Source organism: Vombatus ursinus, unplaced genomic scaffold (genome assembly GCF_900497805.2).
Source record: "Vombatus ursinus unplaced genomic scaffold, bare-nosed wombat genome assembly UNPS02008961.1, whole genome shotgun sequence".
In the NCBI taxonomy this organism is placed as follows: domain Eukaryota; kingdom Metazoa; phylum Chordata; class Mammalia; order Diprotodontia; family Vombatidae; genus Vombatus; species Vombatus ursinus.
Window position 1 is genome coordinate 4,222,661 of NW_020948739.1, and position 25,920 is coordinate 4,248,580.

At 36.0% G+C, this 25,920-nt stretch overlaps 1 protein-coding gene across 2 annotated transcripts in view; it reads right to left on the reverse strand.

Annotated features, from left to right (window-relative positions):
* Positions 1-25,920, reverse strand: part of STK3 (serine/threonine kinase 3) — a 447,757-nt gene that overhangs the window by 175,070 nt on the left and 246,767 nt on the right. For both annotated transcript variants that reach the window (XM_027850026.1, XM_027850025.1), the window contains one exon: positions 12,099-12,224. In XM_027850026.1, coding sequence (XP_027705827.1) covers positions 12,099-12,224 — 126 coding nt within the window. The remainder of the gene's footprint in view (positions 1-12,098; positions 12,225-25,920) is intronic.

Genomic DNA, 25,920 nt, shown 5'->3' on the forward strand with positions numbered 1-25,920 from the left:
CCTATAAAGCTTGTTTGTAACAATATTTTCTGAGCTGAAAAGTCATCACTAAATAAAAGTAAAATCTAGTCATAACAAACTCCAAGAGACGTACAAATTATTTTGCTGTCATGGAATTTTGTTAAAATGAATACATTATTAAAATCTCATTCTCACTCTGTAGAATCCAGAGATAAAACAAGCTGATGTCAAGATTCTCTAGAGTAAGGGCAATTCTCTAGAGTAAATGTAATCCTCACTTAAATTTCTAGATCTTTAGATGTGTGGTTTGGGTAGGAAGTTTTAATAGTTTTTATTTGAGTTGTTAGAAAGTAAGAGGTAGAGACAGATGTAGAAGATGTAGGTAGGACCAAAAAAAAAACAAAAAACTGTAAAGCGTTTAGATTCAGTTCAGATTTCCTCTCCTTGACTACAATACATTTAGCCAACACATTTCTTACATTGCAAAGTCCTATTCTAATATCTCACTACAGAGGTGAAACTAGGTTCCTAAAGACTAAATACTAGCAGAATACAATCTCTGGCCATTCAATACAATTCAACAAACAATTATCGTGTGCTTTCAATGTACTGGGAGCAAAAGGACAAAAAAAAAATCCCTTCTCTGAATAATAATATATTCTTTTGAGGAACCAACATATACAAAAGGCACATAGGTACACAAAAAGGCAAACAGAAAATTTAGGAGGGAAAAAGCACTAACAACTGGGGGATTCCAGGAAGACTTCATAGAAAAGGGGCACTTAAGTTGAGCCCTGAAGAAGAACAAGATTCCAAGAGTTGGAGATGAAGACAGAGTATATTCTGGGCATTGAAAAGACTTTGAAAAAGGCATGGAGGCAGGAGAGAGAGTATAATTTTTGGAGAGAGGATAGTGGTCCAATTTCCTGAACACAGAGTTTATGAAGGAGAGTGATATGCAATAAAGTTTGGCAGAAGCTACACTGAAAAGGCTTGGATAGGCCTGGCAACAGAATATATTTCTATCATTCAAGGACCAACAGTTTGGTCAATAAGTGAACAATATTTTTGGCCACAACAATTCATGAAGACTCTCAACTGGAGAATAAAAAAATTATAATCTGCATCAGTACAGAGAATATATTGACAAGATATTATTCAGTACTTTGAAATAACTAGGGACTGATACATAGGATGAAACCAGAAATCTACTATAGCAAGGAAGTGAAAATATATTTTTTTTCCTGTGGGATACTTCCCAGAATATGGAAATCATTTTATCTTATAAAATTCTGTGTTTCAAAGGAATTTTATCTGTTATGTTACCTAATTTTGACTGAAAAATACAATCTGGTTTTATGTGCTATCAATAACTACTTTCAGAGCCTCATTTCCTCGTACGTAAAAAAGGGAACTGGAATAGATAATAGCCTCTAGAGCCACTTCCACCTCTAAATAAAAATCTTAAAGTGTTATATAAATGTGAGCTACTATTATATTATTATCATTATTATGGTTTCTGTGCAATAAAAGAAGAAGCATGGGAGCAGTGGAAACTTGGGTCCCATCTTGCCTCGGACACCAGCTATGTGACCCTGACACAGTCATTCAAGACTTTTGTGCCCTTTAACTTATCTACAAAGTCACTGAAGGGTTGCATCTGTATTGATGGAGGAGGTTCTCACATTCAAATTCCCCACACTTATGAAATTACAGACACTTCACCTATGAGATATGAAAGGCAACATTAAAAAATCCCTCAGGGAAAAATAAATATGAAGCACATGAGGACATATAGAAAAACACATATGAGGTGATGCTGAGCGAAATCAGCAGGACTGGAACTGCATATACCCTGGGAAGGGAAGGGAAACAAAGTAAAGTTGGAAGAATATTATGGAGGCCTGGAAGGGAAAACTGGACACTATTTTTTTATTTATTTATTATTTTCTTTGGTTCTGCCTTTTTAGAGGTCAAGACACTGGAGTAAGATTTTGTCTCTTGTTCATATTTATTTGACTTACTGTTTTAGCTGACAGTTATTGAATTTATAATTTTTATAAACATTATAAGCAGTGTGGTGTGGTGGATAGATAGCTGGCCTTGAACCAGGGTTCAAGATTACCCTCTGACACTCGCTGACTGTGTGGTCTGACATAGCCTCTTAGTACTTTAGAAAACTCTCTACAACCATCACAGAGAAGGTGCCAACTTGCATCAGCAGAGAGTGTTTCCTCATTCAGAAGTTCTCTCTACTAGTGAAATTGAGGCCCAGGCCCAATTCTTCTCCTCTTCCTCCATGAAGATTCACAGTCAACTGGATCTAAGTCAGGAGTTCTCAAACTTTTTTTTTTTTTTTTACTTACAACACATATTCTTTTTGTTTCAAAAAATGTTATTGTTAAGATAGTTTGTTGTTGTTCAGTTGTTTCAGTTGTGTCCAACTCTGCCTGACCCCATGTGAGTTTGTTTGTTTTTTAAGAAATATTGGAGTGGTTTGCCATTTCTTTAATTCATTTTACAGATAAGGAAACTGAGGTAAACAACATTAAGTGATTTGCCCAGGGTCACATACCTTCCTAACTCTAGGCCTGGCACTCTATCTACTGTGCCACCTAACTGCCCTTTAGTTTTTTTACATCACCAGAATTTTTGCCAGCCCCCCTTCCTCCCTCCCAGAGAGCCATTCCATATAACAAATAATATTTTTAAAAAGAAAAAAAATCAGCAAAATTACCACTACACCGAAAAGAATAAGACAATAAATGCAATGTTCCACACTCATGGATCTCCCACTCCTCTGCAAGGGAGTTGGCAGGGATATCTTTTCTTACCTCTTTCTTTGAGGCTTATTCTTTATCAGGTAACATTTGTGCTTGGTTGTTTTATAGTGGTTCTTTCCATCTACATTATAGCATAGCTATTGTTATCCTGGCTCTGCTTATTTCATTCTCCATATTCATCAGATTCATTTCTTTTTACAGCAGAGTAATATTCCATTATGTCCATGTACCACAATTCTGATAGCCATTTCCCAATGAGGGGCATTTACTTTGTCTCAAATTCTCTGTTACCACAAAAAGTACTGTTATTCTAGTGCATAAGACAGTTTTATTCTTATCAATGACGTCTTGGGATCATAAGCCTAGTAGTGGCATCTCTAAGTCAAGGATATGGACATTTTAGTTGCTGTATTTGCATAATTTCAAATTGCCTTCCAAGACTGTTGTTCTGATTTACAGCTCCATCAACAATACACTAGTGTGCATCTTCTCACAATTCCTCTACCATTGACTATTCCCATTTTTAGGCATCGTTGCCAACAGCATTGCAGTTTGTACTAGAAGGAAATGAAGCACACTGAATGTTTACGTTGAATACAAAGAAGGGTTCCTGGGCTGTCATTGCTCCAGATCCATTATCTGAGTCTTGTGATTCCTTCATCTCTCCTTCCTTCCTCTGCATGTCACTGTTTCCTATCTTTACCTTCTTGGAACTCCTAACTGAGCAGATACCTTTGAATTTTCGCCATACCAAGCCTGAAAGAGCAGAGAGCAAACTGCAGCCAAGGGCAAGAGTTTGGGAATTTTAATTTCAAACCTTTCTAAACACACAGAGTACCAACATGACATGTCCTTTGACAATAAGACTGATGAGGGGCAGCTCGGTGGCGAAGTGAATAGAGCTCTGGCCTTACAATCAGGAGGACTTGAGCTCAAATCCAGCCTTAGACACTTAACACTTACTGGCTGTGTGACCCTGGGCAAGTCACTTAGCCCCACATCGCCTCACGCAAAAAAAAAAAACTGATGGAAATATTACAGTCTGTCTACTTACTACATCTTTTTTAAAATATAAGCCATTTGAGGGCATGTACTATGAATCTTAATGGCACACTGTGAAGTATCTGTGTTAGGTGAAAAACATTAAAAATGAATCTCCCAAGGACATAACTGACGATGAAAATTATCATCCTTAACTGTCCAATTGCTTAGATGTCCAATTTTAATGGAGTAGTTGTCATATCGTATTTTGACACCTAAAGTGGTGGTATACCCTCTCCATTCATAGTCCCTAATGTAGGAACTACAAATCAATCTAATCTTTCCTGAGGATCATCAGTCTCATTTAATATGCTTACCTTACTGTTACACAATGGTGAAGGAGATTGTGGAATCAAAGAACTAACCTGGAAGGCATCTTGCCTCCTCTCAGGTACCAACCCCAATGCCATGCCAATCTCTAGCACCAGTTTTTGCTTTACGCTCCCTAGATCATGTACTACTTGTCACCTTTATAGTGATATGTTTGTGTAATATCCATATAAGTGGTTCATTTCATACAACATGAGAAAAAAAAGATGTGGTAAATGTGTATATTTATATATAATTTACAAATGATTTCAAAAAGAAGTTGCAGAGGCCATTAACATGTGAGTTTGTTGAAGCAAATTTCACTGCCATTAGCACATACTATATTAGAACCTATATAACCATATGCATCTAAGTTAGGGCAGATAAAATTATGACAAGTGAATTTTCTTTTACATATACTTTATCATATTAAAGATATTTTTCATATCAAAAATACAATGGATAGATAATTCTAAAAATAACCCAGTGAAAAGTTAATTCTAAAAATGAACAAATAGCTCACATAAATTACTGAGTCAACCTAATGTTTTAAGTCTAAAAGTTCAGCCCTAACATTATCAGGCAACAAGAAACAAATGGGGATTCTGTATTACAGAAATACAACTCGGGTAAAAAGAACTGCAGTTTGGAAACAATACATTCACTTTCTTCCATCCTTAGGCTTCCCAGAACAGTTTGGTGATCAAAAAAGAAAATGCTCATAGATATGCAAAAGCATATACATAAATATATGTACATATAATTTCCACTTTAAATACCTGGTACAGAATAGAACTAATACGGCCTCTTCAAAAAGTTATATGCCCCAGCTTCTGGGATAAGAACCCACTCTTTGAAAAAAACTGCTGGGAAAACTGGAAAAGAGTATGGCAGAAACTAGGCATAGACCAAAATCTCACTCCATATACCAAAATGAAGTCAAAATAGGTACATGATTTAGATATAAAGGCTGATACTATAAGCAAACTGAGAGAGAATAGTTTACCTGTCAGATCTATGGAGAACAGAAGAATTCATGACCAAAAAGGAGATAGAGAACATTACGAAAAGCAAAATAGATAATTTTGATTACATTAAACTGAAAAGTTTTTGCACAAACAAAGCCAATATAACTAAGATTAGAAGGAAGGTAGAAAACTGGGAAAGAATTTTTACAACCAGTCTCTCTGATAAGGGCCTCATTTCTAAAATATATAGAGAATTAAGTCAAATTTCTAAGAATACAAGCCATTCCCCAATTGATAAGTGGTCAAAGGATATGAACAGACAGTTCTCAGATAAAGACATTACAGCCTTCTATAGTCATATGAAAAAATGCTCTAAATCACTATTGATTAGAGAAATGCAAATCAAAACACCTATCAGAATGGCCAACATGACAAAACAGGAAAATGATAAATGTTGGAGAAGATGTGGGAAAATTGGAACATGAATGCATTGTTGGTGGAGTTGTGAAATGATCCAACCATTTTGGAGAGCAATTTGGAACTATGCCCAAAGGGCTGTAAAAATGTGCATACCCTTTGACCCAGCAATAGCACTTCTAGGGCTATATCCCAAAGAGATCACACAAATGGGAAAAGGAGCCACATGTACAAAAATATTCATAGCAGCTCTTTTTGTGGTGGCAAAGAATTGGAAATTGAGAGGATGCCCATCAATTGGGGAATGGCTGAACAAGTTGTGGTATATGAATGTGATGGGATACTATTGTGCTATAAGAAATGATGAGCAGGCTGACTTCAGAAAAACCTGGAAAGACTTGTATGGTCTGATGCTGAGTGAAGTGAGCAGAACCAAGAGAACGTTGTCCACAATAACAGCCACGTTGTGTGATGACTAATATTGATAAACTTAACCCTTCCTGGCAATACAAGGATCTAAGACGTCTCCAGAGGCCTTGTGATGGAAAATACTATCCACACCCAAAGAAAGAACTATGGAAGGTGAATTGTTATTTTTTTTTTCCTCTTCTGTTGAGTTTTGATTCCTCTTTCTGATGGTTCCTCCTATTGATTTTAATTTCTACTTACAACATCACTAATGTGAAAATGTTTAATATGAATGTAAATGTATAGCCCATATCAGATTGTGTGCCGTCTTGGGGAGGGTGGTGGGGAGGAAGGGGGAGAAAAATTTTAAACTCAAAAGCATATGGAAGTGATTATTGATAAATCAAAAAAATTAATAAAAAAATAAAATTAAAAAAAGTAATATGAATGACACTAGGATCGTTCCTTTTTTTCTTCTTTCCCTGTCCCCTACTTTCTTCTTTCCTTACTCCTCCTGGAGCACCACACAAACTCAACATGTCCCAACCAAGCGTGCAATCCTTCCCAACCTCCCCTTCTCAACCCCATCCCACCCAAGGAAAACTCTTTCTTGTTCTATTATTTTTATCCTGACATCACCATTCACTCAGTCTTTCATATCTGAACTTTGGTATTACCTTTGACTCTTATTTCTTCTTACCCTGTGATATATAACTTTGACACCTCTATAAACAGCATTACTATTTTCCCAGTCACCCTGACTTACAACCTTGACTATCATATCCTTATCCATTGCTCCATATGTCCCATTAATTAACAAAATTTTGTTGATTGTACCTCTTACATTTCTCTCACGTCCAATTCCCTTTATTCACCATAGAGGCCACAACTATCCTAGTTCAGAGCTTCGTATCTTCTCACCTTGACTATTATAATAACCTCCTAAAGGGTTTTTCTGCCTCCAAAACCGAATTGGATCAATGATCCCATTATTCAATTTATTACCATCTTATATTCATTTTACACATCAAGAAAATTGCCTAATGCAGTGCCATTATCAGGTCCTTCCACTATTCTCAGGTCTTCAGTGATTCTAAATTTCCTGAGACATAAAAGTTAAATTCCTGGCCCTGACATTCAAGGCCTACCACAATCTGGCTCCAACCTAGAGTAAACCTAGTTCCTTTTCTCCCTTATTTGTTTCTCCTTGATCCCAGAAGGCAAAAGTAGCAGCAATTAGTGGAAATTGCCAAGAAGGAAATTTGGGCTAGGCACAAGGAAGAGCTTCCTAATAATTAAAGTTGTCCATAAGGAAAGGTTGAAAAGGTTGAAAAGGCTTCCCCCAGCACTAGAGATCTTTAAGCAAAGACTGGATTGTCATGTGTTACACTGTAGAAATCTTTTTTTTTAGGAATAAGTTGGACTAAATGTCTTAGGACATGGGTGGGTAACCTTTTCATGTTGGAAGGCCACATTAATATTTAGCTATAATCAAATAAGGCCACATTCAAGAAACTTCAATTAGATATACTTAAAAATGTACATTGTTTTGTAAAAATCTAACTATGTTCTTAATAATTTCAAAAATAACTATTTGTTAATTTTAAAGTTAACTAACCTTTTAATGACTTTGTTGTATCTACTTTTTGTTGGAAAATATCTGAATATTTGGTTGCAGCATGGAGGTCCGAGTTTCTAGATGCGTATCAGTCATTTGTGACCTTAAGGGCATCTTGACTAGGATTAGAGAGGAGAATGTAGATCCACAGCAATAAATGTGTGAAAAGCAAGAAAGCATTTTTTGGGCATGCTGCCCAAAGTGTGAGTATTCTACTGCATTTTTCCACATTTCAATTGGATTTTTCTTAGCATCAAACAATGACTTTAAAATGTCATCTATTGAGATCTCAATCAATTCCATCTGTAGTTCTTTAGGTGCTTTGGTGATATCAATTAGGTGAGACTGAAATGCTAATTTGAGTATGATGTCATGATTCTCAAAGTCAGTGAACCTAATAGGTCTATAACAGCTGCATATTCTTCAAATGATTCGCATATATCATCCGGCTCATCAATGACCTTTGCTAACTATGGAAAATGTTCATTTGAAATCTCCTTTTGACAAAGAAGCGTTTCGAAAAAAGATAGTTTTTATTAAAACGCTTGGATTTTTTGCCACATATCATACACAGACTTAGTTTTACCTTGCAAAGAAATATTCAAATCATTTTGATTTGACATATCACACAGAAATGCAGCATTCCTATAGAAATCTTCTCTCAATAATTCACATTGCTGATTCTGTTCTTCATAAAATTTAACTATCTGTTCTCACAGAGATAACATTTTGGCTAACATCTGTCCCTGGGATAGTCAACACACTTTAGAATGATACAGCAAATTCACACTGAATACCTCATCATTCAACATTAGCATGTTATGAAACTGCCAATGCCATGTTGCATTTGCACAAATATAGTTAACAATACTTATAACTGTTGCAAAGTGTCACTTAAAATAGTAGCTTTAGCACAGAGATTTTGCTGATGCAAGATATAATGAAAAGAAATGAGAGCATCTGGATCTGTTAATACATTTTTTTAATCTGTGCAATAAACCCTTCATGTTTTCCTGTCATTAAAGATGCACCAACTGTACATACACTCACTAAAAATACCAAATTCAGTCCAACTTCACATTTATCTTGAAAATTGTTGAAGATATCGATACCCATGTTCTGTTCGCAACAGTGCCCAAAGTAACTCTTTGTAGCAAAGAAAATCTTCTCTTATGACCTGAATGAAGTATAAAACCTGCGCCAAGTCAGTAGTATCAGCTGATTCCTCCAAAATGATTGAATAATATATGTTTTCCTTTTGAAGTATTGCATGAATTTGTTCTGTTAAGTTGAAGGCTAATTCATGCTGCTGATCAGTTATGGTTCACCTTGAAAGAGGAAGTTATTTGTACTTTGAAATGTTATCAGGGTCTAAGCATCCTGCAACTTCAACAACACATTCTTTCACAATTTCTACATCATTGAAAGGCTTCCCTTTTTTCTGAGTATATAAGCTACTTTATAAGTTGTTTCAGTGGCATTATTTTCAGGTCTTATTGCTGCTTGAAAGAATTATCTTTGCTTTTGCTTTTCATCTTTTAATTTCTGCAATTAAACCTTATGAGCCTCTCCCTCTAATTTAAAATATTTGTGGTCCTTATAATGCTGATAAGCACTGAATTTCTTTAATGTTGATATTGTAGTATCACAAAGCAAGCAAATCATTTTATCTTTAGCAGAAACAAGATAATACTGCAATTCCCAATCCTCATTTAAAAATCTGTTTTCTTCCTTCAGCTTTCTCTTTTCTTTTTCTCTTCTCTCAGTTTTCTTTGCCATAATGGGCTGCTAAGCAGACAGAATTAAAACATACTGTCAAGGTGTGCAACTATTCAAAAATTTCACTTCAAACAGAAACAGAGTACACTGTTGTCCAAAGCTGATAACAGAGTGGTGTACTCAACCCCCATAAACTCTCACCAACCAGCCTTGTGCAGTTGTGGTGCCAGTCAGGTAGGAGAAGTTAGAACTAAATAATGAGTGTAGCAGCCATCAATTTAGCCCTCATGGTTTACTATGTTCTAAGTGTGCTGGTCAATCTGGAAGGATTATTTCGTTGAAACTTATTTTATTCTTTAGTATTTTAAATACATTTATTTTAAAAAATAAAATAAAAATATAAAAGACAAACAAAATATATTAATAAAAATAAAAGGATTTGTTCTGTAAAATTTGGATTCAGTCAAAAGGCCACATTTAAAGACACAGGAGGCCACATGTGACCTTAAGGCCACAGATTCCCCACCCCTGTCCTAGAAGGTTCCTTCAAACTCTGAGATTCTGTGATCAAGAAGCCATAAAGAATCACTGCCTCATACTATAATACATATCTTAAAGAGATCTAATAGATTTAGAATGATCTATATATGCATTAAGAATATCCTTGAAAAAGGAACAAATTATTTTCTATAGTTGACCACATCTACATAATTACAGAATTGATAAAAAGTTACAGAGAATATAAAAGTTCATTGTTTGTTGACCGTTAAAAAAGCATTTGATATAGTACAGAAACATGTAACCTTGTTTTTCCCACACAGTATCTCTACTTAATGCATTAAGATTGTACAACAGTCTGTGATATATGTCATCACAGAGAAAATGCCTTAACAGATAAGGCATAAAATGTAATCTGGCTGAAGTTGTTTATAACTGTCAAGTAGGATGCTTTATAACGAGTCTACGTGAAAGAGAGAGCTCCTCTAGAATACTTACTGTAACACATTCAATAAACAGTCATCTAACCTTTGCTTGAACAGTTTCAATGAGGGAGGAAACTGCAACCTCCAAGGCAGCTCATTCCACTTAGGATAATTTTAATTGTTAGAAAGTTGATCTTTATACCAAGTCTATATGTGCCTTTTTGCAACTTCTATATTTCTGGCTTCATCCTCTGGGTCCAAATTGATAAAAGCTAATCCATCTTCAAAATGAAAGTTTTTTTGAGTCTTTTAAAACGTCTATCATATCCCTCCTGAGTGTTTTCTTCTCTAAGTTAAACATCCCTACTTTTTTCAAACTATTCTTGTATAACATGCTCAAGGCCCTTTAGCATTCTGGTAGATCTTCTCTGACTAATATCCAATTTATCAACATCCTCCTAAAATACAGTGCCCAAAACTGAACATAATACTCCAAATGTAGTTTGATCATGACAGAGTATAGCATGACTATCACCTCCTTATTTCTGGAAGTTATGTCGCCTTTAATACAGCCCAATACCACAATAGTTTTTTAGTTGTCACATCATATTGCTGAATCCTAGTGAGTTTGTAATCTATTAAAAACTCCCACATCTTCTTCAGGTAAATTTCTGTCTAACCATGCTCCTCCATCTTGTACTTGTGAAATCAACTTCTTAAACTCAAGTGTATCACTCTGCATTGATCCATATTGAATTTCGTCGTGTTAATATAGACCCAAAATTCATCATTACCTGATCATAATACAATATACAAAGGACAGCCAGAATCTCTAATATTTATAACAATGATGATCATGACACTAATTCACATTTACATAGTACTTAAAGGTTTACAATTATCATGTGAAACAGGTAGTACAAATATTATTATATCCATTTTATAAATGATGAAACTGAGAGGTTAAGTATCTTGTCCATCATTACACAGTATCCAATGTGTAATTTGAATCCTAGTCTCCTGACTCTACATCCACTACTCTTAAAGCTCAGTCACTTCTAGGCAAATAGATGAAAAGTACTCTAAAACTGCTGCTCCATGGGAAGCTGAAAAGGAAGGGATATGTTGAATGCACTGCATGGTCAATCAAAATGAAATAGGCCAAAACGGAACAAATTCCTGCACAAAAAACACAAAGGGTAGCTAGGTTGCACAATGGATAGACTAAAGTGTCAGGCTTGTAGTCAGGAAGACCTGAGTTCAAATCCAGCCTCAGACATTTACTAGTTGTGTGACCCTGGGTAGGTCATTTAATCCTGTTTGCTTCAGTTTCCTCATCTATAAAATGAGCTGGAGAAGGAAATGGCAAACCACTCCAGTATCTTTGCCAAGAAAACCCCAAATTGTATCACAAAGACTCAGACATGACTGAAATGATTGAACGATAATATAGCCAAGCTAAAAGTGATGGAGAGTGATTAACGAAACTAAAATATGGAAGAGACAGTAAGCACTTTAGACAAAAGTAAAGGGCACTAATAATCCAGCTCACTGATACAGTCTAAATTGCTGACAGTTATGTTATAAAGTTATATTTCTATCCCTGAGAACAGTGCTATCTTCATGCATTAGCATCATTAGCAATTAATATATTTTATATAGTCTATACTACTATGGCTATTGAGTAGTGCTAAATCTGAATACTGAGAGTATACTTAAACATCAGTTTATATAATAGCAACATAAATATATGTACATATCAGTCTTTTTTAAGTTGACACTACCATAAAATATGTCAAGTAACAATTGGATACAGGTGGCAACTGCTTTAGGCAACTCCAGAAAAATTGTGCTTAGATCAATTCTGTAAAGCTAAATCATATTTTGAATAGGAAGGGGCCCTTTTTAGTAAGATCAACAATTATTAAAAAAATAACGGATAATTACAAACCGAATTTTCTTCTTCCTCTTCCAGTTCTCGTTGCTGTTCTTCATGTCTTTTGGCCTTTATTTCCATAGCTTCTGTGATCAGGTCTCTTAAAATTGATACTGGTTTGGCATTCTTGATAAAAGGATGCTAGGAAGGTAAAATTGTATAGCATAAATACAACAGATTTGTCTTAATTCCATCTAACAGATGGTAAAAACAACATGAGAATGTCAATCAGAATCATATACTTCAACTGTAAACATTTTTTGGTATTTCTTGTAGAAAAATAATTAAAAGCGTAGGTTAACAGAACAGATAATCTTTCAGCTGCTCTGGAACTAAAGATTTTGCTTTTGTGTTTGTATATTTAAAAAAAACATCAAAATATAGGAAAACGCAACCATGTAACTTACAATTGCATTATACTTAAGAGTATAATTGTACAAAGGAAGTGGGCATTAGGTAGTAAATAAAACAGACTAGTGATTGTATGACATATAAAAATAAACCTATTCTAATATTCAGTTACAGTATTTAATTAATCTTAACAAGCTGACAGCACAAATTAGTAGTCAAAAGAAGAGCAACAATTTTTGTTGCCTCTTTCAGCAGATTTGTATTTTAATATGTCTTGAGTAATTTAATCATCTCCAACAGTGAAATGTAAAACAGTCAAAAAAGAAACAACTGTTTCTTACAGCAAACAAACACTATCCTTATTTCTAAACTATGTAAAACAATTTTATTTCTTTTCAAAGCACACATAAACAGGATATGTGTTGTACGTGTACCTTACCATGCTAAGACTCACTAAACTGACTGTATAGTAAGTAAGGCATATGTATCTCCTATGCCTCTGAAAAACAGTAAAAGTCCATCAGGAGAGAACATACAGTTCTAGTGGTGGTGTGGGAAAGCAATAGTGCTTTGTGGGGAAGGGGAGGTGAATAACCTAGCTTTGAAATTTTATTTTTATGCTTACATATGAAGAAATATTTGCTATAATACATATCAGCAAAACCCTTTCTAAGATTCTGCTTAAAGAATTAACTACACTATTAAAATCTTCTCAAAGATGAAAACATTTTCAAAGGGAACAGAAAAAAATATAAATACTGGAAGGACATATGCAATAGTGCATTGTTATGACAGATAAGGAATGTGAAAAAGCCATTGGTAACGTCTTTTCAGTAAAGTGGTGGATTAATGCAGAGAGGCTACATTTTATACATAGTAGTATCATTAGCCAGAGGATTATAAAGTCATATATTTTAAGTTGAAAGGCATCTAGCCCACCCCTTCATTACACAGATGAGGAAAATGAAGCCCAGAAAGTGAAATAATTTGCTGAAAGCCACACAGGTAACGTGTTAGAATTGGCAGGTCCTCAACTTGAAATTCAATGCTCTTCCTATTACACTAAAATAGAAACTCCTCAAGGGCATGAATTGTTCCAGTTTTGTCCCTGTATCCCCAGTACCTAGAACAGTGATTGGTACATAGTAGATGCTTGATCGCTGAACTAACTGGATGGTATCACACTTCTTTCCAAAAGAATCAACTCATTGGTTGTTAGACAAAGTCTACACATTCTGGGTGCCAACCAGTTAAAATGATACTTGTACAATATACACAATGATGATAATGTAAAGAAAGCTAATATGCAGAGGCAACACAACTCTGGTCAAATAGAACAGTTAATGTTAATACTATATTGTCAAAGTTAAAGGACCCATTTGTCTGTTAAGAATCAATAAACTTCTGGGAATGTACTCTATAAGTGGTTTGTTTGGGTGTCTGTTGGGTAGTATCTGTTGTGTCAAAACAAAGTATATCATCAATAAAATAAAATAAATGCTTGTACATGAACTAAACACTACGTGATTCGAGCAATCTCTCTTGTCCTCTACCAATATCACTATAGGAACAGAAGTGGGCAAGAGACAATCCATGGCCTACAAAGCACCGTAGCTGATTCTATAGGGATACACCCCTCCCCCCCCCACATTTGTGTAAAAGTAGAAAATGTTTCTTTTCCTTTAGAAATTTACAAATGAGCTGAATTCAATTCCACATTTATTAAGTGTTTTCTGTGTGGAAGTGGTGCTAAATCTCACAAGAGTTAATAGGATCTCCAAAGGAAAGAGAAAAGAGAAAAGGGTTGACAACAAATGCCCACACTCAGGGTGGGGAGGAAGCCACTACATGCAGGATTTAAGAGATTAGCAGTGATGCTGAAGAGGACAATTTCAGTAGAACAAAGATAGGATAAGAAGTCAGACTGCAGGAGGCTAAGAAGTGAATGGACAGTGAAGAAACAGATGCAACAAGGATACAAAATCCTCTCTAATTTGTTCATATTTCATTAGAATGGCTCTCTGAAGATTCAGAGCTCAGTTCAATCATAATATCAAGCACAAACTGGAGCAGCAGAAGAACTCTACCATCTAGATTGGGCAAAGCATCCTCTGTGCCACTAGTGAATACTTGAAGGGATGAATCAATAGCATAATGCCTGGTACATAGCAGGAACTCAATAAATGCCTGTTGACTGATTGATGTTAATCCTTAGTAGACTGCTGAACAGTAATCCCCATAGCCATATCTGTTATAAATAACTTGTGATTCAACATGTGTATTTTGCTCTACTGACTAAAATACTTGTATTCAAACAATAGACACAGGGGAGTATTATACACTAGACATCTCTCAGTCAGTTGGATGACACTGAAGATGTAATCTGTAGTAGGAAATTGTTTGCAAAAGCTTACCTGACCCCTTTTCATATTTTTATCATGGATACCCTCTATTCATGCATTGCACATTCTCATGAGTATTTTATAAAGGTGAGTAATTGCACATAAATATCGATCTCTTTTTAGTTCCCCCATTTTGGTAATACCACCTTCTAATATCTTTTCTATTCTTTTTTAATCTCCCCACCAGCAGGTGGAAGTGGAGGCTCAAAACACTGAAGTAAGTAAAGGACATCATATGGCAAAGTGAGGTGGGCAGACACAGCACGCTGCCTCCTGACTTCCACGAGTAGTATAAAAACAAGACAGAACACGAGATAGGCCAGCCATGTAGTGACAGCAGGGAAGAACAAATGGACACCCTGAATATTTCAGCAACAATGATGAAATGTTAAAAGAATAAGAGTAAAATCTACAGGTGTTTTGTAGATTCTCCATAGAAGATTTAGAGAAATACATAGGCGAGATTTACATTAAGTCAAGGGGGTGTGGATAGGCTGAAATCTGCAATGGAATAAGTATACATAGTAATGTGATTAGAAATCTAAGTATTGAAGGAAATACCTTGAAACGACAAACAAAATAGCCTACAAATGATGTTTCTAAGCATATAAAGACCTAGGTGATATTTTTTAAAAGTTTAAAATAACAAATATTCCCCAAATTAGCAATGAGGGTAAAATTAGCAGTAGAATGTTATTTGTAAGCTATTAACCCTCCTAGAATATGGTAAATAGTAGTTGGAACAGAAATGATTAGCAGAGAGGTTTACTGTGAATGGGGTCACTGCAAATGCTAGATATGCTTTCAACAGGCTTAATATTTTTTTAAATCATTTAAGGTTGAACTATTATGAGTGGTTCCAATTTCATACGAAAAGCTATTCAAAAGAAAAGCTATGCTCTTCTTTCATACGACACAACATATTAGAACTTTACCAGCTTTGTTGAAGCCAAAGTCCATTCTAATTGTAAAGCCACAACAAACATGAATTAAGCAATTACTGCATGTAGAAGAATGTGGTAGGTGAGAGGAATGTGATACAAAGTACAGATAAGAAAGTCTCCACCTTCTTGGAGCTTATAGTCCAATACGGAGATAAGATACCAACACCAAAGGTCAAGTGTATAATATTACATAAGTATATTTTAGGGAGTTATTTTTTAAAGTACTATATGAAGTCTGAGGATGTTGAATGCTACTGACTGGGAAAAATCATCAAAGGCTGAGCTGAGCTTTAAAGGATAGGTAGAAATTCAGCAGCCAAAGATGGGGAAAGAAGCACTAGGTATATCTTGAGTAAACGCCCAGAACCATGAGAACCTATTGCATGTTTAAGGCAGGCAGTGTAGAGCAAGCTGGTTTGGCAGTAACATATAATACATGCAGGAGAATAATATGAGATAACACTAGAAAGACAAGGCAGTACGAGAATGTGGAGGGATTTGAACTTTACATAGTAGTCACTGGGTAGCTATTCAGATTTGATATGACCAGATCCATGAATAAAAAACATATCAGAAATGGGAGTAGGGGCAGGAAGTAAATTATTGCAGGATGCAAGGTAGATAATGAAGTAATGAAGCCACTTACTAGGGTGGTGGCAGAAGGAGCAGAAAGGAAGGGACAGTTGATAGAGATATTCCAAGTGACATTAGTAAATGAACAGTCATGAGAGATAACAAATAAGTAAAAAAAATCATCTTTAAAATTACAAATATGGGAAAACAGATGAATTGGGTTACTGATGACAGAAGAAGTGAAATCAGAAAGATGAGAAGATTTAGAAGGAAAGATGATTAGCTGAGTTTTAGACATGTTGAGAGTTTCAAGTGCCCACGAAACACCAAAGTAGAAATGTCTTTTAAACAGGAGGTAAGATAACTCTAGAGTTCAGAGGAGAGGTTAAAACTGTGGATAAAGTTTTGAGTCATTTGCATAGAGGTGATAAGTCAAGAGTCTAAATTCAAAAGAGAGAAAGTAGAGAAAAAAAGAGAACCCACACCAACCCCCAAGGAATCAGAAAGGACAGTGAGTCAGCAAAAGAGACTAAAGGGCAGTCTCAACAGAGTGTGGAGTGTTTGACATCAAAATAGGAGAGTGTATTCACTGAAAAGGAAATGAGACTATCTCACTGTATACCATACGGATCAGACCCCCATCTGGAGTACTGGGTTTATTTCTGAGCACTACATTTTAAGATGGTCATAGATAAAATAGAAAATATCCAGAGAAGAGCAACCAGGATGTTGAAGGGTCACAAAACTATGGCACATAAAAATCAGTTGAAGGAAATAGGGATATTTAGCCTGAAAAAGGGTAAGACTTAGGGAGGGCATAGTTATCTTCAAGCATATGAAGAGTTAACATGTGGAAGACAGATCAGACTTGCTTCGTTTGGCGGCAGAACTAGGAGCAGTAGACTACAGAAAGAAAGATTTCAACTGAATATTAGGATTTTTCCCCTAAAGCTCCTATCTACACAAAAGAGAAATGGGCAGACTTGATAAGTGATGAGTTCCCAATAAGTTAGTCAAGCAACATTTATTAAGCATTAAGTGCCAGGCACTATGCTCAGAATATAAAGAAAGGTAGATGTAGTTCCTGCCCTCAACAAACTCATCTTCTAATGGAAGATACGATTTGTAAATAATCATACATAAGCAAGATACGCATAGAGTAGATGAAAGGTAAATTCAGAGATGAGGCATTTGCATACTTGGCCTACCTGAGAACTTTGATCAATGCAATGACCAGCCAAAATTCCAGAACACCCGTGATGAAGCTTCTGAGACACACCTTCTGAGAGAAGTGATAGACTCAGGGTGCAGAATGAGATAAGTAATTTTTAAACATGGCCAATGCAGAAATTTATATTGCTTAATGATGTACGTTTGTTTCGTTTTGTTTTTTCTCAATGGGAGGCATATGGGAAAGAAAATGTATTTGGCAAATGGACAAAAATTAAATAAGAACAAAAGAAAATAACTTTGGCAATTAAATGGATGGATTAGCCTGGGCAGAGAAAGGAAAGGGAGATCAACCAGAAAGTTATTGGAAGAGTTCAGGTGAGAATCATGTGAATCTGTATCAGGGTATGACTATGCAAGTAGAAAAGGGGACGAATATTAGAGATGGCTCCATGGTGGACTAACTCAACTCTAAATTATACTCCAACTTTTAATCCCTTGCCACCTTTCTGTACACCACCAATCACGCTTGCTATATAAATCCCAACTCTGGATTACTTCCACCATCCACTGCCTTCCTTCATATGCATATATTGCTGAACAGAGTTAGAAAAAATCACCAAAATATGTGAACTGGTCCCACTACAAATTTAGGTTATCTAATCTCAATTCAGTCCTTGCTGTAGTACAGCAAACAATCCTTTTCTCCTTAATTAGCTAGCTATTCTACTCTCCACAGTGGGTTCTCATGTCTCTTCAATTCTTTCACAAAACGTCCTCCCTCCTCACCCACTCAGCTGAGGACCTTACCTCGTACTCACCCCCAAAAAAGAGACCATTTGGTGAGAACTCTTTTTCCCATACTCATTTCGCATCACTTAGCCATCTTCCTTCACTCTCATCATTGACTTAGTCTCTGATTATGTAGCCCTTCTTGCCAAGGCAAAACCCTTCTACATGCACCCTTAATCTCATCCTCTCCAGACTTTTCTAATAAATCCTCCCAACATCTCCCCCCATTTATCCTGCATTGCTTCCTATCTCCTGGTTCATTCCTCACTGCCTACCAAGGTGCCCAGGTCTCCCCCATACTTTAAAAAAATACTCTCACTTGATCCTACCATTCTCACCACTTATTGTACTATCTGGGCAGCTATGTGGCATAGTGGATACAAGGCCAGGCATGGACTCATCTTCCTGAGTTCAAATCTTGCTTCAGACACTTAGTAGCTGTGTGACCCAAGTCACCTTTAGTTTCCTCATTTGTAAAACGAGTTGGAGAAGGAAATGACAAACCATTCCAGAATCTCTGCCAAGAAAACCCCAAATGGGGTCATGAAGAGTCTGACAGGACTGAAAATGACTGAACAACAACAAACAACACCATACTATCTTTTTCCTTGTCTTTGTGGCTAAACTTGAGATAACTTTCTATGTTCAGGGCCTCCACTTCTTTTAAGCCCTCTACAATGTTGGGCAATCCTTTCCTCTACTTAGTCATAGCCTTTAAAAGCTCTTTCAATTAATCACCCTTCTGAGATTCCTGAGGAATCCTAACCTCTCGGCTCCTGAGCTTATCAGCCTCTAACCGCCTACCTCAAGCCCTTAGCAACATTCCAACTTCACCATTTAATGGCAATGGTTCCCTCCAATCTTGGCATTTAAGAGTAAATGATCTATTAAATGCCAAATCCTATGATCTTTTCTCAATTCTGATCCTTTTTGATCGTTCTGCAGCATCTCACAATCTAGACTACCTTCTCCTGGACACTGTATGTGCTCTATTTTTTCATGATACTATTCTCTCCTGGTTTTCTGCCAATCTGTATGACCACTCCTCGTGCTCCATTACTGGTCTTTCATCCATGTCACATCCACTAATTGTGAGCGTCACACCCCTCTCTCCCAAGACTCTGTCCTAGGCCCTCTTCTCTTTATGGTCTACACTATCTCACTTAATGTTTCATCAGTTCCCATAGGTTAAACTGTCATCTGCACATAGATAATTCCTAGATCTACAGAGAAGAGTCTTGTTGAGGTACAGATTGGACTAAAGAGTTTCTGGTATCCCAGAATGGCAATATAATACTTTAAATGGAGTGGTCTGTAGACTATTTCACTGTCCCCAGAATGTAAGGAGGCAAATGGGCTACAGTCAGTACCCATATTGCGCAGGACTTATAGCCTCACAACTCTAACTTAGGTTTGTGAAATATCCCACTTCTCTAAATTTGGTTCACTTAACCATCCTGCTCTTAGACTAGAAGGTCTAAGTCCTCAGAGTCAGACTACTATCACATGTTTACAAAGAAACTTTTTCAGGGCCCTAGGGCCCTGTTGAGAGGAAATATACTTTCCCTAATAGTACTCTAGCACTTCAGCCCCTATCTAATATGTTTTCTATCTAAATAACCAGTCATTCACAACAATACACTTTTTAACCTTAAACAAAACCATTTACTTAATAAGGAAAAAATAATATTATGGATACTAAAATATTAAAGCAAGTATATAATAAAATAAAACATAATTCATATAGAAATCGCTCTTCGACCAATGTACCTATGGTGACAAATGGGCACACAATTACGGTAACCTGGCAGTGAAACACAAGAGAGAGTTTGAAAATTCATGTGCTTAAGGAAACTCGCAACTCTAGATTACAAACTTCAATGTTACTGGCCCATTCAAGTATATCTGTAGTAGACAAAACTACTTTTCTGCTCATTGCATGACTGTTGATTCTCACCACTCCAGCTTGGGAAATCCTCTCCTCTATTTAGCCATAGCCTTCAAAAGCTCTTTCAATTAATCACCCTTCTGAGACTCCTGAGCAATTCTAACCTCTAGGCTCCTGAGCTAATCAGCCTCTGACCATTTACCTCAAGCTATTAGCAACATTATTCTAGCATTTTTACCTCAGCCCTAAAAGTCTTCTCAGCATTGAACTGTGCAGGATAGAAGCCCTGAATGGGAGAGCCCCACTGGGCCTTTAAAGTATTTAGCCACCAAGCCTTTTGAAGCTTACTATTTGTAATTTGAAAATGAATTGTCAGCCATGTTGAACGTCTCATCCTTCTCCAAGGTACCCTTCTGATTCACCCAATTTTCTCCAAAATGTCACAGAAACCTCTTGACCCTGGAAGTTCACTTTACTCCTAGACTTCACACACTGGAAGTACCTTCTGCTTCCTTACCCAAGTAAGGAAGGTTCTTCTCAGAACCTCCATTTTAAGGAGGAATGTGACGACATGACCTATGCTCTGCATTTTCTCTAAAATGCCATACCCCTATACCCTCAAGCCAGGTAACCAGTTCATCCTCCTCACTTTTCAGTTTCTTTTTATGTGTTGTCCTCCTCTAGTAGAATATCAATTCCTTGAGGGCAGAGACTATCTTTATTTCTGTTTGTATTCCTAGAACCTCAGACAGTGCCTCTAACATAGTAATAAGCACTTAATACAGATGTTTATTGACTTGACATAACTGAAAAGTGTTTAATAAATAACAGTTCTATTTAAGTCAGACTAGTGCCATTTTCATCAAATTGGCTATCTCAGAGCTACACAGACCTGACCGGATAGTTACTCACTGCTATCCAATCAGAATAGTTACTCACTGCTATCCAATCAGAATAGTTACTCACTGCTATCCAATCAGAATGGAGCTTACATCCACACAGTTCCTCTCAGCAGGATACCAAAAGAGCTGCAAAGTCCTTCTGCTTTTCTTTCTCAAGCTTTCTCAAGCAAAAGAGAGAAATGCACCTTATGAAAAGTTTCACCTTTCTCCAACTCTGGTAAGCACCAAAAGGGAATAGCAGTCACTGGAGCTCTTGGCCAATAAAATCAGATCTCTCTCCAACCAATTAGGAATCCCCCAGCTGAAGGCTTTTCTCAGCTGACTAATTACCACAGCTTCAACAAAGCAGTATTCAGCATTCCTGATATGTCTTCATTGCCTGCTGTTTCTGTGATGCCTTTTGCCCTTCTCAATGGCTTAAATGGGCACTGGACTCTCTATGACTCATCTTTCACCTAAAAAGTCACCTCTCCCCAAATTTCTCCCATCAAACTGACAGTCCTTTTTCAATCATATCCCAGTCTCAAGAGCCTGGAATAGTTTACCTATCAGGTCTATGGAGAACAGAAGAATTCATGACCAAACAGGAGACAGAGAACATTACGCAAAGCAAAATCAATAACTTCGATTCCATCAAATTGAAAAGTTTTTGCACAAACAAAGTTAATGCAACTAAGATTAGAAGGAAGGTAGAAAATTGGGAATTTTTACAACCAGTCTCTCTGATAAGGGTCTCATTTCTAAAATATATAGAGAATTAAGTCAAATCTATAAGAATACAAGTCATTCCCCAATTGATAAATGGTCAAAGGATATGAACAAGAAGTTCTCAGATGAAGAAATTAAAGCCATCCATAGTCATATGAAAAAATGCTCTATATTACTACTGATTAGAGAAATGCACATCAAAACAACTCTGAGATACTACATCACACCTATCAGATTGGCCAACATGACAAAACAGGAAAATGATAAATGTTGGAAAAGATGTGGGAAAATTGGAACACGAATGCATTGTTGGTGGAGTTGTGAACTGATCCAACCACTTTGGAGAGCAATTTGGAACTATGCCCAAAGGGCTATCAAAATGTGCATACCCTTTGACCCAGCAATAGCACTTCTAGGGCTATATCCCAAAGAGATCATACAAATGGGAAAATGAGCCACATGTACAAAAATATTCATAGCAGCTCTTTTTGTGGTGGCAAAGAATTGGAAATTGAGAGGATGCCCATCAATTGGGGAATGGCAGAGCAAGCTGTGGTATATGAATGTAATGGAATACTATTGTGTTATAAGAAATGATGAACAGGCTGACTTCAGAAAAACCTGGAAAGACTTGTATGGTTTAATGCTGGGTGAAGTGAGCAGAACCAAGAGAATGTTGTACACAATAATAGCCATGTTGTGCGATGAGTAATATTGATAAACTTAACCCTTCCCAGCAATACAAGGATCTAAGACATCTCCAAAGGTGTCATGATGGAAAATGCTATCCACATCCAAAGAAAGAACAATGGAAAGTGAATTGCTATTTTTTTTTCTCTTCTGTTGAGTTTCGTTTCCTCTTTCTGATGGTTCCTCCTATTGGTTCTAATTTTTACTTGCAACATCACTAATGTGAAAATATGTTTAATAGGAACGTATATATGTATAGCCTATATCAGATTTCATGCAGTGATGGGAAGGGTGGTGGGGAGGAAGGGGGAGAAAAATTTTAAACTCAAAAGCATATGAAAGTGATTGTTGATAAATCAAAATAAATTAATAATTTTTCTTAAAAAGTCATACCCCAGTCTCCAAATAGTTATATGATTTCTCATTTTCTTATCTTACCCTCTTTACGCATAAATCAGTTACATGCAAATTAGTTGACATACCATCAGGCTTTGCAGCTCCTGAGTTTTCAAACAGTAGTCACTCTCTTTGGTGCCCTTAGAATTATGTTTCTTCACACTCACTTCTCTCTAATTTTTAATAAGTAAAATATTTCTCTGCCTATTTATAATATTAAATTGTTCTCACAAAAGAAGGGCATCATTCCACATTGTTAACAAAGAGATACAGGTACCCGAATCTATATCACAGATAATTTCTCTCCCAAACTGTATAAAATTCCATCTGAAAGCAGCTTCTTTATACAAATATTTTAGCAATATTAGAAATGCAAAGAGTTTAAGGTAGTACTTAATGAAACCTTAAAAGCATCAGGTCCTGTAATCAAAGCAAGGTTGGGAATCAAATAAAGATAGTTAGGAAGATGAATTGGGAGAATAAATGTGGATCAAGAGACCAAAGGTTAGGATGAAGACAAAAAGCAGATGGTGTGTGAAGGAAAGGTGAAAGGATAGGAGACTGTAACTAGAGAGTGAAATTTCAAAGTTTTGGGTCATATAGGTGGTTTAACTCTGAAAAATAATTAAAATCTAAGTTTTCTATACTAGTGCATACCTAAAATTGGGTACAAATGAGTATCAATGGAGTTTAAAGAATTGTGTGGTTAAGCTGCTAAGAGGATTTTTAACACTAAAGTCTCTGAGTACACAGACAGAAGATGGGATGAAGAGGAAAGACCACGAATCATTTTCATGTTACATGAGGTTATTTGTTGTTATAAGATTGATGATGAAAATTATCATTTTTGGTTGTCTATTTTCCAAAGGCAAAAGCCAAAAAATATTTTAAAAATCAGTTCCATGAACTTAATGAATATTTGCTGACTAATCTGGCAATTGCAGTAAATCAGACCAATCCACTGAAACTTAAATTCTAGTAGACCTCATTTTACAAAATGTAAAAAAAGTGGTATATAAATTTAATTTTCATAAATCAAATAAGTTTAAATGGCCTGAAGAAATCTGTTGTTTAAAAGGAAAACTGTAGTGAACTTTTCTGTAAGTTCAAAGAAAACCTTTTATAAAGAAAATTATTCTTAATTTGTAAGTTATTGTAACAATTATAAACAAGCATTTATTAAGCGCCTATCACATGTCAGCCACTGTATTAGGAGCTAAGGACATAAATACAAAAAGCAATTTCTACTCTTAAAGAGCTTATCTTCTACAGGAATAATGGTGAAGGAAATGGAAGGGGCAGGGGGAAAAAGGGGGAAGGACTGGGGGAATAAGGAAAAATCTCCTGAAGGTTGCATCACTTCAGCTAACACTTGAAAGGAGTTTGGGGTTTCAAAAGACAAAGTTTAGGAGGAAGTGCATTGCAAGTATGGAGAAGAAGTGATGGAACACTGTCTACAAGAAACAATAATGGCTGGAATGAGTGAGGAGGAATAATAAGCATAGGAAGATAGTCTGGGATCAGATTATGAAGAGTTTTAAATGTTAAACAAACGAATTCTTAATTTTAAAGGTTACATCTTCTTAAAGCAAGGGATTTCTGTACTCTGGATAGAAGTGTTTCTGAAAATTAAGAAAAAGGATTCTACCTAATTTCATCTAGCAAAACAAAAATGGGAAACCAAAGTCCAACATATTATTCCAATAGTTAATGTCAATTAATAAAATGTCCTCAAATGCAAAATGTAAATAGTAATATCAGCATATATCTTAATAATAACAAAATATTTTAAAAACAAAAAGAAATTTCAAATTAGAGAAGTATCATATTAGTTTGAGGCTTAAGAAAAAAAATCTGTAGACTCCCAATATATTTTTGCCAGGAAACACTTAACTAGCAACACGTACATTTATCAATACTATCTCTCCACCCCTAATACAAAGCACAAGCTGCAATCAATGAATCTGTCCACATTTTTTACTTAATCCCAGTCAGATGCTCTTATATAAATACAGTCTAAATCAAGTTAAATTTTATTAGCCTGAAAATGTCAATGTGGAAACTAAGTAGTTACTTAAAGCCTTACCTGATCCCTTGAGTTGTTAGTGATACCTCTCCCTTCTCAAATTTTCCTAGAGCACTTTGTCTACTCTCCTTTGACCCCTTTACTCCCTTCCTTGTATTATGCTTACAAGCCCTCCCTCTTATTGCATAAGTTGCTCAAGTGACTGCTTAACACCAACACTCTCTTTTTTAGTACAAAGTTCTTTTGATAATGTTACTTGACTTGCATCCATATAACACCATGATGTCCAAAGAAACAAAACTGCAGATGCCTCATTAGACAACAGAGGGGTACACAGTAGACATTAAGTAGGCTGAAGCATATTATCAATGGTGATATATGCAAGAAGTATCATAAAAGATATCATCTGGGAATTGTATAATCAGAAAAAAGATGTTCTGGTCAAGTAACATGAGCAAGGGATAACCAAATGCCTGAATGCAACACTGGTACCCCTAGGTAAGACATCCTCAGTGATAATGACACTGAAGGGGAAGACTGTTGAAAAGAGTTATTATCTCTATTGTTATTTCTAACAGTATATCTTGTTTTATGATCTTAATACATTAATGGGAGACATTCTTGGAGGAGAACCTTTAAGGATATATTTTGCTTTACCAAACCAAACAGACATATATATGTGTGTGTGTGTGTGTGTGTGTGTGTGTATACACACACATACATATATACATATATACATATTAATTATCAGCTAATAATAATCACAATGTACCATTTTCTGCACCTTTCAGTGAGCTACATGACCATAAAGATGTAGTCTGCTGCAGAAAATAATTTGTGAAAATCTATCAATTCCATTTATGTTTTCAGCAAAGCTAACTTTGATATGTATTTTACTCATTCTCATAAAGACATTTAGAGAACTTTCTTCTGTTCTTTTCGGCCATCCTTATATGGTGTGTCCAGAGAGTGAAAATCACAGTTCGCCTGCAGCA